Source organism: Ostrinia furnacalis, unplaced genomic scaffold (genome assembly GCF_004193835.3).
Source record: "Ostrinia furnacalis isolate ACB-3 unplaced genomic scaffold, ASM419383v2 OfSCF0802, whole genome shotgun sequence".
NCBI classification, from domain to species: Eukaryota; Metazoa; Arthropoda; class Insecta; order Lepidoptera; family Crambidae; genus Ostrinia; species Ostrinia furnacalis.
This window is the reverse complement of record NW_021131041.1, coordinates 63,157-79,355: the sequence shown is the minus strand read 5'-3', so window position 1 is coordinate 79,355 and position 16,199 is coordinate 63,157. Positions and strand designations below refer to the sequence as shown.

The 16,199-nt window shown below is 35.4% G+C and overlaps 1 protein-coding gene across 1 annotated transcript in view; it reads left to right on the top strand.

The window, feature by feature from the left end:
* Positions 1-14,067: 14,067 nt before the first annotated feature.
* Positions 14,068-16,199, top strand: part of LOC114350201 (homeobox protein B-H1) — a 28,482-nt gene continuing 26,350 nt past the window's right edge. Inside the window, exon 1 of the mRNA XM_028300908.1 lies at positions 14,068-14,261. Within this exon, the coding sequence (XP_028156709.1) occupies positions 14,123-14,261 (139 nt within the window). The 5' untranslated portion in view covers positions 14,068-14,122. The remainder of the gene's footprint in view (positions 14,262-16,199) is intronic.

The following is a 16,199-nucleotide window of genomic DNA, read 5'->3' as shown; positions in this document are numbered from 1 at the left end:
TAAAGAGCATAAATAACTTATTATGAGTATAGTCTGTATGTGCATACTATATCATGCGTCAGTAAATTGTTTAAAAATGTTGTTTAATTTCAAATCAATTAGTTTAGCATTTAATTGTCTTGTAGTTTACGCAATATATTTAATTTCAGTTTTTCATAGATGTTACTGTAAATCAAGACTGGTAATATTTCAGCACACGAGTTTAATATCTTTAATTAACTTACACTTAGAAGTTAATTCTTTAGTTGGTACACTGGCTCTATTTTTTTTTTCAAAAGTAGTCTGATAAAATCATAATTCAGAACTTTTGATTATCTTACAAGGTTTTTTTAATTTGTGATTCAACTAAGTACTTAATGATACGAATAAGTTTAGGATCACATATAGGTATTTCGTGCCAATTATTTGTGAGAACTTGACAAAATCAACATGTTTTCTTCTGAACACTGTGTTATTTTATTACTTATAATCTATTAGTTATTTCATAACAAATATATGCACGCGAGCAGCGTAGTCGGTGCAGTAACGCGTAATATTTATCAGCTCTACATTAAACAGTCAAGTGTGGCCATAAATAATAGCGGTTGTACTTATTTATGGCTTCTCAACGGCGTTTATTTACTTTAAGATTGCGTTGTTTAATAATCGAGAAAAAGTTTTCGCAAAAAGTTATTAAAGCTAGTAGATCGCCGAGGGTCCCTAGTTACACTCCATAAAACAGGGACAGCATTGTTCTCGTGCCTCTGAATTATGCAACATTTACAAATTGCCTTTACAGTAACTCAACTACTAACCATTTATCGATATAAATTACAACGCCTCTTTTTATTTATATGGTATAGCTATAATATATTTGAAATTGCACAGTCTGATTGCATTTGTAACATACAAGATGATTTGACCATTATCACTAAATAATGCAGGTGCAAAAAGAGTTATGGGGAATGAATAGTAAAAGAAAACTACAAAAAAGCAATTAAGAAACGCAATATACCACTATAATAGGCCACTATGTGACCCAGAAATACGACCTATAGAACACCAAAAACGAATTAGGTATCAACAGCAATTGATCAAACTTAAAACCATCTAAGTACCTATTCCTGAAGAGTGATTCCAACCACTTATGTAGGTACCTCCCTATCCTGAATCTGAAATTGTACCCTACATTCCTTTCGGGTGCCTTTTTCCTATAACAGTTAATTGCTACTTAACCTGATATTTTAAAAAATCCTAATTTTATTGAATAGTTCTTATTTATTTATTTTAAAGAATATAATAATGATTAACCTGTTACTGCCCTCGGTCCCTAGTTACAGAGTTGACAGTATTGTTCGCGGGACGCGGTCGGTCCCTGAATAATGCAACAGTTACAAATTGCATCGCCGCCTTCAAGGATAAGCAACCGCTGAAATTGGCTCCAACTGATTCGCCCTGTAAATTGTACCCGGCTTGTTTCCGAGTTATGGGAATAAAGAATGAGAGGATGCAGCTCGTGATCGAAATGTTAGTTTGTACAATTACACTGCAAGTGACAATACCTATTTATAAAGCAACATAAAATCGACATTATGTGTCGAAATGTCGATATGTGTCAAGGTCGACCAATCACCTCATAAAGGTAGCAGCAAGGCGTTGGATGCAGGTCGCTACCAACCGGGCGATGTGGAAATCATTGAGGGAGGCCTATGTTCAGCAGTGGACGTCCTTTGGCTGAAATGATGATGGTGGTGTGTCGATAGTACTTGCTCTTACATAAAGTTGTTGTCATTTTCGGCCTTCTAGTATTCGTTCTCTTCATTTTCGTCCTTTATAATGCTTTCATATCTTTTGGGATCTGTATTTTAAAAACATATCCCTCCTTCTGGCGCAGTCGGTTAAAAATAGCGGAAATGCAGAACTAATTTTCATATTTTTTGTGTAATTATTTTCCACTAGCTTTTGCCCGCGGTTTCACCCGCGTCAGATTTGGTTTGTCACATATCGTTATAAATAAATTATTGCCTATACTTATGTTATTCTGGGTTATAAACAATCATACTTTAAAGCATCAACATCCAGACAGACATCCATACAAACTTTCGCATTTATAATATGTATTAGGATTTTGTTACTTTAAAAAGTTACAAAAAGTACGCCATCCTAGTGTTAGAAGCCTTCCTTTAGTGAACTGCAACTTGACTGCAACAACATAATTTCAATGAACTACGAATTGCGTATAGCTATTAAATAATCGCGTAAGTTTTATTTTATTTTATTGCAGGTAGTAGTTATGTAAGGTATTTTTTATGTTCAGAATAATCTTAGGAATTTACTGCTCTCGTAAGTTTTCCCTTCATATTGCTGTAAAAACTTAATAAGGGTAGTTTGTCTGGTCGGTTGGCCACTCAATATGGCCGTCCATAAATAACCAATAAATTAGGGAAAATGCAGCCTGGTCATTCAGTTGGAACTGTCTTACTCGAGCAAGTAACAAAATTGCCTATAAGATACGAGTAATTTAACCGTTATTGACACGTGGTATAATTGAAAGGAAATACAAGTAATTTAAAATAATGTAATACATGCCAATTAGGCGAGTTTATCTTGAAACAAACAAAAACTGCGCGCAGTTGCGTAAATGAGTACTAAAAACCAAAGTAATAGACTAGTAGGCTTGGAAAGGAAACAATCAGCAACGATATACTTTTAATTAAGCAATAAGTTGATACTTATTACTGCACAAGTATGTACATAAAATTTATATCGACTGAAAAATTAATTGGTAAGCTTATATTTATATTTTGTTGCGCCATGATAATTTCATTGAAGTAAAAAAATAGGACATTTGACCAATCGACAAAATACATAAAATGTGTAAATGTCTACAAGAATTCTATATCTCGTTTCAATTCAACGAGGCTGCTACAAACAGCGTCAAACTTATCGAAAGGCAAAAAAACGTAACTTGTCATTTTCAGGAACCGACACATAATGCTTTGCTTACTGCCACAGTAAGTATGGCCACAGAATAATAAATGGCTTAGTTCGAAATAGATAAGTAGAGTTTTTCTTTATTATTTTACAATATTGTAATTTTTCCTAACGCTATTGTAAAAGCAATTTTTGGTAAACAAATTAATAAATAAAATATTTCAATCTAATTCCATCCGTTTACGAACTAAGCGTTGCAAAAATCGTAAAGTGCAATTGCTGGTTCCATGCAAAAAACGTTAATCATTGTTTGTGTAATGGTGTAAGTGTAAGCTGTGATCTGCGTTACCTAATGAGCTCGCTTCCCGCTTACGCAGCGGTTTATGAGGCTGGGCTGGGGCATGATCCGTGCTGAAGCCGCGAGGCTGATTGAAGGCGCCCCGACACGCGAGCGTCGCATGCGCTACGAGCAACACTTTTTACAAACTCCCGCAGATAAGCTTACACAACGATCAAAATTGTTTAGTGTGTGGTACCCACGGTTGCGTCACGTCTAATAATCTTGGTGGAACAAAGAGAGAAGCAATTAAATAAGTATTTGTTAAGCTGGCTGCGAGTAAAAACGCTCGCTAAATTAATGTGCGCCACCAGCTTCCTGATAATGAGTAATTATTGCAATTAGAGTACGGTCAGCGCGTTAGCTGTCAGATATTTCATATGCCCGCGCTTTGTTTAATTAATTATAATTACGCTATGTTAAGTTGGTGATGTTATGTTAATACTGGCTTTATTGTAAGAACATATTCCCAAATCGTAATTAGCGTTTATGATGTTTATGAAAAAAAATCTACTAATGAGAAAAAAATGATTCATTCACATAGTAAAAGTTTATTACACTGAAATTAGTGCAGAAAATCCTTAGTTTGTGTATGTTGGCGCTTGTTAAAAAAAGTATTATACAGCCTATGAATTTTGAAAGAATAAATCACTTTATACAATACAATAACATGAATGAAATTGTAAAAATACAACTAGACTTTTATTACCTTTCACAGTAGGAATACATAATTTTGGAAACGTAATTTCGTCAGTGTTATATACTAATTATGGCTTAATTGGGAAAGTACGTCCTAAAACTAGGGGTACATAAAATTTATAATTGAATTTAAGCAGTTTGTATAAATATTTAATTGCGGAGTGTAAAAATTAAAGCGTTTTCATTTTTACACCTTCATATAATAGTAACTAACTTTTTATTTTGAGTTTGTATCTTTATCTTATTACGGTGCTTTAAAATTCAAACAAGATTTTAATTACCAAGTAAATTCTTATTGGAAATTTTGATGTAACCCAATTAACTGAAGCCTTGTTGACGTCTTCATTAATAAGAATTTGTATCCACGTCATACGGCTCTCTATTTTCTACTCTTCCTTTGATCTGCATCATTTCTGATTGATAAGTACGCAACTTAGGCATCAAAGCTTAACGAAGGTTTTAACGATCTAAAAATAGTGTGATCAATAAATTAAAATGTACCTACCTAACGAAGATGATATTAAACAATTTCAGATCACTCTCTGGTAGAGCTGTTAGTGTCTAACGATCGACTCGGCAGTTGAATATTAGTAAGTCATTCAAAGTCTATCCATTGAATTTTGATGTATTGTTTTGTTAACCGTACCTGAGCCAGTGCGGCACGCTGCGCTAAGCGACACAATTATGTCACAGCAATCGATTACGTGGGAATGAATTAGATCTTCACGATTGTCAATCCGTCGCGTCGCGGGTGCGGTAGTCACGCGACGCTCGTTACAACCAGACATTTAAATTGGGTCAATTTACTTTCCAATATGTATAAGAAAATAATACAAGATGGTTGATATCGATTAGTTTCTCAGGCTCAAACTCAGTTTAACGTACTTTTTTTGGGCTTAGATTAAATTGCTGATATAAGCTTTTAGATTGCGGAATAAGGTATTTTATACAGATTATCATTTAAACTGAGTTTCACTGTCATTATCTGCAATTATTTAACTCTGAACAACGATATTCTTCCTTTCAACTTCGATCAAGATGAAATATAATTAGAAGTTAACTTATTTACTTAGCGGTGAAGTTAATCTCATAGGCATGGAAAGATGTAGGCAAAAATAGTAACAAGGTAAGTATTTTTCACACATTAACTGCATTTCATCTCGATCTCAAATTTAGTATGAGAATTTTTGATATTTGGTAGAGCGGTCATAAAATGGTTGGACAAACATTTATAATAAATAAAATAAAATAATAAAACTGACGGCTTACAAAAATACCATCTAATTAGGCGTCCCAACATACACAAATTTTGGTCAATTCATATTTTTTAGGTAGTTCATTAGAAAACCTAATTAAACACTTCCTAACAATGTGTTCCGTGTTAACCGGTGATAACACGGTCTAGCGTTTGTGTGGCTCAGCCGCTGAGATGAAAGGCCCGCAACCGGAAAAACAAAGGCAAGTACGAGTCCTATTTACAGAAAAAAGGTTCCTTTTGATTTTTTAAATATTAAAGTGTGCATAATAACTGCAAATATTCCACTTGTTGTATACTCATTGTGTTGGGACATCACTGGTTTTTAGTGGGTAAGCCTTGCCCTTCTGATGAGGAGAGCCCCACATAGCTCATTCATCCTCAGCACTTGCCATAATGTTTGTCTCGAAGCGCTGGTAGGGCCCAAAAGATAAGGAGACATGAAAGTGCCCCTTAATAAACTTATTTTTGATTTTGATTGGCCTCTCGACCTGGTGAGTATGCAGTTTCATATATTTTCCAGTCGAACAAAAAAGTTCTACTTCGACGAAAATATTGTAAGTTTTTTTTATTAAATGTTTTATCAATAACAGCTTTTCAAAATAAAAAAAATATTTCTTTCTGGAAGGTTCCATTGTTTCGATTTACGTCACGGAATCTTAAAAATGCACGAGCGTTACAAATATAATTAAAAGCAGCAGTTCCGCGGAAGTCGATAGGGAAAAAAGCAATACCGCGAACGGAAACGTTTGATAAACGCTCCAGTTTGCGGGCTGCGGCGGCTAATAAATTTATTATCATTTACAATTATCATGCTTGTTACTTACGTGGATTGTACGAGAAGTATTCGATTGAGGTACATAAATAGAGAGACTCTTTCGCTAAATGGCAACGCTTCTAGTAATGTTCTCTACATCAAAACTATTATTAATGAAAACGTAAAAATATTTCATCGTTTTGTTTACAATTTTTTCAATTGCTTCCATTTAAAAGGTGCTTCTTTAATTCTAGTAGGTACTTCTTAGACATTTTTATTTTTAAACAATTCTTAGGTTTTGTTAAGCCTAGGCGCAGACCACCAATTTTTAATTGGCCGATAGTTGGGTCCGATTCTAATTTGTATGAAGAATCGGCCGATACCAAATCGGTGTAATGTGCGCACTTTCATACATCTCCATACTGATCAACAGCCCGACCCAACTATCGCCCAACTAAAAGTCGGTGGTCTGCGCCTAGGCTAATAGTTCTAACCTATATTTTATGTTCAATAACACGAGAAAAGGTAGTTGACTATCTTTTGGGTCTAGACATAGTAAGTAGAGTATTTACCAACAAGAACCATTTTTCGTATTTCGTTTTCATGAAATATGGCATTTATATTTTAGAAAACGACTATCATCATGATTTCTATTAATTTATTTTAGTCTAACAACGATCCACTGGCTTTTAAGATCTAGGTCAGCCTGTTGAAGTAACACTTCATCAAGGAGGTCGGATACTTTCCGGGCAGTATCCATGCGTTGCGGACTTGACGATTGCGATTAGATTTTTTCAGCAAGTACCAGCAGTCAGCGTGAAATTACCGCACACACGGTGAGCGCTCGCGTTTTTATTGCTGTTATTGGTGGATAGTAGGGTGGCCATGCTTTAAATCAAAACGGTCAGTCAGCCATTTGTAGTCAGTTATTTGACACAAATATTTTAAAGGGAAATACCTACTTGAATGAGGTCTCCAATACCTACCTACAGTATCTACTAACTGTATTTTTGTTTTCATCCAGTATCCAATCCATTTTGCCCTTTTTACAATGAAGGAGACTCCACACAGCGCAGCAGTGTTGTTAAAAGTTATTGAATCTGGAATTCGCTGGCTTGTGCTGTCTTTCCCGAACACTGTAATCTGAGCTTTTTCAAGGCGAGAGCAAATAGGCACTTACAGGGCAGATATGTACCATCCTAGACGGCATCTCACTTAACATCAGGGGCGATTGCGGTCAAATACCTGCCTTGTTATGCATAAAAAAAAAAAAAACAAAAAAGTTCACGCGGCATTTGTGCTTGCCAAACGCTTTTGAAACGCGGAAGTTACTCTGATAGGTCGGATACTTGGAACGACTAAATCTATGTATAAGCAGTTAGCAGTGTAGCGTAAGAATTGCCTTTTGCAAAAATGAGTAGGACCCTATTTTTTTCAGAAGCTTGGTTACCCCAATGACCGGTGTTGCTAGCTGCGGGCTATCAGCTATCAGACCATCAGACCAGTATAAACGAGTGCCACTGATGCCAGCAAAGCAATGAGCTTAATCTAATCAAATGTTCTAGTTCTAGTCAAACATCGCGATACATACAGGGTGTTGGTTTTGATGTATATAGGCGTTTAATGCAGCTGGTTGTTTCATTATCTTCACGGCAATTAGTCTCTATTGCGACTAGGATGCAGGAACACGACCATCTTCAATGTACATGCCAGAAGCAATAAACCCTCCTTCTGGCGCAGTCGGGTAAAAAGAGGATTCGACTTACACTTGCCACGTTGACCAGGCGGATTGGGGAGGTGAGTCTATGTTTTAATGGGATATTATAAAAAATAATGATGGCATATCGTTAAAGTAAGTCTACTCCTTGAAGCACTACTAAGAAAGTGAGTCTAGTCTCATTTGCCTTCATGTTCACTTGAAATCAGCCTGTATTTTTTCCAAACAGGAGGCTAGAAAACATTTTGCGCTCAATAGCGTTTGCCGAAGGCTAAGAATAAATAGACCAACCATTAGAGATAACCAAGTTAGATTGAACTTGAGACGATCACAAAACTCTAAGGCTCGGTAGCACCATCTTACTTTAATTTTGACAAGTAAACGTCAAAAATCTGTCAAACTCCATACAAAAAACGCCGGTTATCGTTATGGTTACGGTCAAAGTTAGGTAGTGCAACTCAGCCTAAGTAGGTATTTACAATTTATTTAAGAGCGTTTACGTCTAGCGTGGCATGTCAAGTTTAGGTAATTTCGATGCTATTTTTATTCACACTAAAATAATTATGACTGTGTGCGTGTTCTCACGCTCTATAGTCAAACCAAAATACTTTGATCCACCATCGTAAAAGTGTGCCAGGCTGTCAAGTGACAGCCCAAAGAAACTATAAAATCTTCAAATCTTGCAACACCGACTCTATAATTATAAATAATGGTATACATTAGTCCTAATCAATAATAAATACGTAAATTCTTTATCAAATAGTAAATTATTTTCAAATACTCATAGAAAAAAAATTACAATGAATTATTTTAAATTTTAAAGTAAATATTTTAGATAAGATATTCTTCTATTGTATTAAGCTATTTTTGTGTTGAATAAAGGAAGAATATTGGTGAAAAAATCACTTTGATTTTTGGGTATTTCACGTTTTTTTAATTTGTGATTTCTTATTGTAAAATGCTTAAATCTAAAAATTTTCTCAGATAACTATTTGCCCAAGGATCTATGCTATAGGATATAAATGTTTGTTAAATCGTTTTCACAGTATTTTTATAAAAATTTCAGCTTGTAAACTGACGCTAAAGTGGAAATTTACAAAACCTGTGTGGACTTATCTTGATATAATTCTTGAATACTCAACTAATCGCAATATTTTCTCAATTAACTATTTAGACGACGAAATTGCCTAACTATTTATGCCTATAACATATTTGTAGTATTACTGGTTAATGATTGTAACGAGTTGAAAAAGTACTGTTTTTGCGCCAAACGGCGTAAACGCTCTTAATAGGTAATAGGTATTCTTAAATTAAATGATTATTGAATAGGTAACCATTTGGGTATTAATCATTACCATGACATGCGATGATTATGAAAACTTTACTACTAATGTAATATTTTTTAACTCGTATAGAAATTACCATCCGTATTTTGCTGACTTTTTATTTCAAATTTGCTGATTCAAACTTTTGATGGAAGTTCTGCCTTCATTAGTGACTGTGCTTTTCATTGAAGTTTAAAACGCATACCCTTTATTTAATGTGCTCAACTGGCAACACCACTTCGGTGTGGCCGCGCTCGGTGCACACATTCGCATGCCTTTCGATAAACACTTAAGAGCACTTGTAATATCAAATAGCCTCACATGCGATTAAGAACGCATGCAAGCGTGAAATGAAAATTCTAATACTACACAATACATATGGAATTCGCAGAATTGTTTTTGCCAACCTTATAAGTGTATTAAGGCTTACTGCACGAGAGCGATTAATACGAAATATTATTTTCCTGGCGAGTTGTACAAATATCGTATGAAATTGTAGTATCCTGATATATTACTTACTTCCTTCTCTGAAAAAGATAAGAAATATTTTTTTTAACATATTTGGATACTACTATACTATTATAACTTCCGCAATTCCGGGTTGTATATTTACAATATTTTCGTTGGATTTAATACCCATATGAATATGTATGCCCCAAATTGTTTCACTTTTATAGAGTTTTATTGCCGACTAAGAAGTCCAAGACGCGAAGACTGTGTGCGTGTGTGTGACTTAGTTGCTTTTATGTGTTCATAGTCATAATTATAGCAGAGAATAAACTTGGATACAATAGGTTTGCGATTTAGTCGTCCAACTGTTATTTTCAAAGAAATCTAACGTATTAACTCGCTATCGCAGAAATTATCGATCCGTTCGCAAGTCAATTACGAATGCTTTTTTGGTTTTCCGTGTCTTCGCCGATTTGTATGCCTTTCGAGAAATAACGCAAAAACACAATTGATATTACCCCTCCAGAAGAACAATCAATAATTGTTGCAATTATACATATGACTTCATCTTTACGAGTTTGGAATATAAATCAGTTTTCTTCGTTTATTTCTTATCCATCTAATTATAAAAATGACTAATATTATCAATAGCAGGAAGACAGATAGGTACGCTCCCACAGTGAACGTGCTTTGGAAAGAAGATTAATCTAATTAGACAAAAACCTATCACTTCGACTGATACACAGCTCTACCAAATACCTATGCAAATCTCGTAGTGAATTAATCATGCATTAATTTTGTTTGTGGTTCTGTAGACTTACAATTTAATATTGTATTTAAGAACTAAAGAAAACTAAAAAGAATATCTAGTAATAATTAGGTATGCTTATTCATGACACACTCTGGAGTTTCTTTACTCCCCAAATGACCATCAGAAAGACCTATTAAAGCTATCAAGTATTAAGGTTTGTAGACATGAAATATGCGAGTAGGTACGGGATATTATTAATTTCAGGAGGTTAAGATATTAGGGGAGAGTTCGGTATATTGTACCGCCGGGTAAATTGTACCACCCTCATATTTCGTAAAGTATTTATTGAATGTCTGTAATTGCAACACTCAGCGATACACAACTAAAATAAATTAATATCGGCCATGTGGTTTTTGCCGTGACAACAAACACGTGTGTTTTATTTTGAAAAGTATTTTTTCATTGTTTTCAAGTAACTTTTGACAATACACGTTTAGTTTGTAATTTTGTTAAATTTAATCACAGGGTGTTTCTAATATATTATTTAGAAGCGTAAATTAGTGTGGATTACAATTATTTGAAACATTTTTCGGAATTTATAAGCTATATTTTTTACCGATTTTTTTAAAAGCACTATCACCTAGTCGGCTAAATTGTACCACATCAAGTTGTATGGAACTTTACCAAAGGATTTTGAAATTTTTTTTAGTAAATCATATTTTGAAGTTATAATAGCATAGTTATGTTTGAATAACAATAAATGAAAGCAAAAGACTGGCAAAATAGATTAGGTACAAGTGTGCGTTACGATAATTGGAATTACAAAACTTGTACTCAAAATCGTGATATCGTGTAAAACAATATCGATTGTCTATGTTATTAACTACTGTTCCTTTTCGTTTCCTAATTTGTTAAGAATGTATCGCATAATATTTTGCCTTAGTTTTTTTATAAGCTTGAAATTTATTGAAATCCAATTTAGTAACCCTGTGGTACAAATTATCGAACCGGTTGGCTAAATTGGACCGAAGCTCTGAACTCGTACTTTGTTGATTTGTGCTAAATATACAACAATCATGTTAATTAATACTTATGAAATAGTAAGTTGAATAATGTATCTTTTATTATATACCATGGACATTAGCAAAAACAAAAGAAAACTATGTGTAAAATGGGATTGAAAAAAACTGGTCCAAATTAGCGGACTCTCCCTTATGAGGTCAAGGTAGTAGATTAGACTGCCAAATCAGTTTAAAAGGAAAGAACTTCAAAGGGATATTAACTAATTATCACATACAAGATATCAAAGAAGTATTCTGAAGCTATTGATCGAACTTTATATACCTATTACAAATAAATAAATAAATAAATAAATAAATAAATAAACTTTTAACCTGATTGCATATACCAATGCAGAAATTCAGAAACATTTGATTCATTGTGAACTTCGGCAGCCTTGATAACTGAAAGTTTCACTTTTATGTGTAGAATGCCCCAGAAAAGTACATTGTCATCGAAGAAGTTCACTCTGGGGCTATAAATTAATTATTTATATGTAAGAGCCAGTCTACTGTGACCCCTGTAATTGCCGCATTTGCCGCAATTTTTTGCATCAAGCATTAGCCCTCTTTACGAGTTCAATTGCGCAAGCGCAGAGCCAGCGCATGAGCTATTAGCGGTTAATAGCAAGTGTATAATTTTTAATTACCGAACCGATGTAAAGACCCGCCGATTCTCATGCTATCACGGTTAAAGTGATTTGTAAAAACGTTCAACGTCTCTACCTGCAGTGAATACTAAAATTGAACTAGGTCTATTTTTCTCTACAATTTATTGTGCCAGTAAGTTTTGGTGTTAGAGATAGGTAATGTAATAATGGTGGGTATTATTTTTAGGATTTCTGAAAGTATCTCTAGTATCATTAAATAAACTTTGGCTACAGTTTCAAATTATGATGATCATCATCATCATAGTTGCAAGAAAAAACAATTATATAATTATAATTTTTAAGAGCCACTGTGCCTAGTTTCGCTAAGATACAGTGAATTCAAAAATCATTGGCATTCTCCAAATATTTGAGTGATTCTGGCACTAAGAAAACTCTATAATAAATTATTGACGTGTAAAAACACGTTTGTGTAAGGGCTTTCATTTTCGGCAAAAATATGACGTTGTATTTGGCATAGCAATCTGTGTTCATAGGGTGTTATTGCCAACATGTTCCTTACTGATTTAGGAAGAAATTCATATTGAAATATTATAAGTAATTGATACCTATTTGCTGAAACAAAAAAAAAATACATTTAAGCATAGAAAGTAAATTGTTTATTAGAGAATACAGTCCTAGCTTTTACTCTTATAACATAAACAGTGTATTTAAACTGATTTAATTTAATTTGACGGAATCTTACATAGAAAATAGTACTTTTGTAATACTTATTAAGTCCATAGTTATTATTCCACCACTAAAGTACGTACTATTGTATTACCATTATACAAAAACTCTACATTTACAACAAATAGCAATTTAATTTTACTTTAATTTCAGGGTAGGTACTTACACGTCCCAATATAACTTTCTTTATTCATTAGTTACAGGTTAGGTAAATGAATTATACGATGTTGCAACAATTTTATTTTTAATACAATGCCTTTTTTGCAGTACAGTGAGATGGGGTTCTTTTTTAAGCAGTGCTGTCTCTGGTTGGATTAACGAGTAGGTATATTAGTAAGAAATTCAACATAAATGTAAGTATTTTTTCTTACTATCTAAAAATTGTAAAACTTGGTTCGATTAAATGTTATCAATATAAATTAAACGAATTAATATCGAAAAATTGAGATTCACTTCTAAATAACTTATATGCTCTCATCATGATAAGATCAGCGAAAGCTTAGGGTAAAACAAGTCAAGACATAGGTACACATATTGTGTCTTTAGGAGTGAGTCGAAAAAACCATTCATTATTTGTTTAAAAAATACAATTTGCGTAATTGAAGGAAATCCATTTTTTTAAATCTAAATTCTGCAAGTTGACTGGAAAAAATAATATATTTGACCAATTTCTCGATGAAATAAAATCCTTCCTTCTAATTCTACAAATTACTTATGCTAATCCTTTGTTCAACGCCTGCCTGCATTCATTATGATATAAATAGTTCAATATTTAGCCATAAAAGCTTCATATTAAAATATTTGCAAAGCACATTCACAACACGCTAGCCCCAATTTGGCGAGCGCGAACCAATTACTAGAGTAGGTATAGTGTCGCCAACTTTCAGTAAAACGCCGTCATAAAGTGCGATATCCCGCTGCGAGAACGCTTTATTTCTCCATAAAAGCGTTTTATCCACGTATAAAAGCTTAAATCCGCGAGCTTGAAGCAAAAAGAGCATTAAAGGCCCCGCGGGCAACATGGCAGCGACACGCCTCTCGGGCGGCGGCGCGCCGTTGGCTGCGCGGCCGGCGTGGCCCGCCGCCCGCCATTGGCCGGCGCCGCCTCCTTCCCACCGGCCGCCGCCGGCTCAGTCGCCTCCAACGCCTCGACCGGTGCGACGTGCGCACACGTTTCCGCGACGCACTTCGCTCGAGACATCGATACCGTTCGACAAACACGACTCTATCTGTGCAAACTCGATTACCTATCGTGCTTCCGAACTTAGCATTCATTTAATTGACTGAAGTGCAGCCCTAATTGACATTGATGAACAGTGCGATCGACGTTTGGGAACTTGTTGCCGTGTAAATAATTAGTAAACTTTGAGCAAGTGAGGGTGTGCACCATATCATACAGGTGTGGTGTCGGCGATGCGCTGGCGCCAGCGTGGAGTGAGTGCGGTGATGTGGGTGCGGTGACGCCGCTCGGGCTGGACGCGCTAGGGGCTGCGGCGGGCGGGCCCGCCGGCGGCGCGCTGGCGATGACGGTGCAGCGGGACGAGCGCGACGCGCGCGCGCCACGCACGCGGTTCATGATCACGGACATCCTGCACGACGCGCCGAGGGACCTCAGCGCGCACAGGGACTCCGACTCCGATAGATCTGCGACAGATTCTCCGGGTAATTAGTAGTTTAAGGGATTAAAAGCGTTGTCATCTTTTAATTGCTCCGCATGTGTATGAACAGCTGTAGCTGCTAGATTTTTCTTGTCAAATATGAGAATAAAATACAAAACTTTTGAAATTGTAATAAAAATATTGCCAAACATTATTTATGAATTTGTGATATTTTTTTTAGATGATCAAATTATAGAGATGGGCCGACTAGTCGCCGACTAGTCGGGAAAGCCGACTATTCGGCATCATTTGTAGTCGGCCGACTAGTGACGACTATTCGGCAAAATATGCCGATTATAATCGGCGCATTACAAAATTAAATATGTGAATGAAATAAAACTCATAATCACCAAAATGATTGGTCTACCAAGGGCGTTTATCTAAACCACTTTTGACTGCAAAAATTAGTCAAAAGTGGTTTCACCTGATTTCAATTTTTAGCAATCAGTCTAAATAATTCATACAAAGTTAAGATTAGTTAAAAATACCAGGAAATCATCACAAATGTGTAAAGTTTATGCAATTTGTCCAATCCAAAAATGTGACACTTTTCTTCGGGGAAAAAATGCATGAAATTGCATACCTACCCTGCGGGGAAGTGGTAGATTATATGGGACTCCTCTCATCGGAAGGATGAGAGGAGTCCCATATAATCTATCACATCACATAAATAACCCCTGAGCTCCGTCGATCGCCTTAGTGTGAAGAACTATGGGAATCCGGACAAAGCCATCAACTATCACAGTCCGTCCCAGCAATTGCACACCTATATGGCGGGCCCTGCCTATCCGACGGCGTGGGGGTAGGTACACCCCCATGCCCTCAGCTCGCTGGCCATCACCGTGGAGGGTGGAGAAGAATCAGAGGGCCTCATTTTATAAATTTTTCCCATACATTTTGACGTCGATAAGAATATCACGGCGGGCATCCTAGCCCAGCGGGAGGCGATTATATTGTCACCTCCCCTTACCCCTCCGCCGTCGAAAATTATGACATCTACCTTAGGCTCGTTCGTTCGTTTCAGCCAAATGACGTCCACTGCTGGACAAAGGCCTCCCCCAAGGTTTTCCACAATAAACGGTCCTGCGCTGCCCGAATCCAGTTACCTACCGCTCGCTACCTTAGGTATTGTTAGGTTATTGTAATGTTGCATTTTATTTTTCTCATGTTAAAGAAATCTTATTTCTCAAGAAGTTAAATTTTTTTTATTTTTTTTATTTATTTAATGAGCAACATAATAAGCTTACAGAAAACCCAAAGCGCTTACATGTTTAGTCACCACATCGATTACAATAAAATTATATATAGTCAAAAAATTACACAAATTATTAAATTAAATTAAAATTAAATTCTGTTTAAACAGAATTAATTAATTAACAAATTCTAGATAATAAACAAATCGAGATAAAATTAATATAGATACAGTAGAACAGAAAAATTATGGATTAATAATGTCACATGTCAAAAAAAATATCATTATATCAAGCAGGTCATCATTATCATTAAATATCTCATAAGAAATCTAAATATTCTTATTTCTTTGAGAAATCTAGATATTATTCTTCGGACAAGTAGGTATTAGAATGATCGGCATTGCCGATTAGTCGGCCGACTAATCGGCAATTTGAAAACCGATTAGTCGGCTAGTCGGTTAGTCGGCAAAGACCATAGTCGGCCCATCACTATCAAATTAGTAACTTGGTTCAAATAGAGCTTTATGAAGATTAGACTACTGTTAAATACTCACTAAATTAGGAACACTTTATGACTCCAATCGTTAATGCTGGACGCATCAACATTTGCAACCAGAGCGGTATTCAAACTTGCAATCCCGGTTGGCCTATTCTGGTAACTACTCTTAACCAGTACCTACACCACCACCAGGAAGTCGTTAACTACCGTATTTTCAATAATGCATTTTCAACCAAAATAACTTTAATTA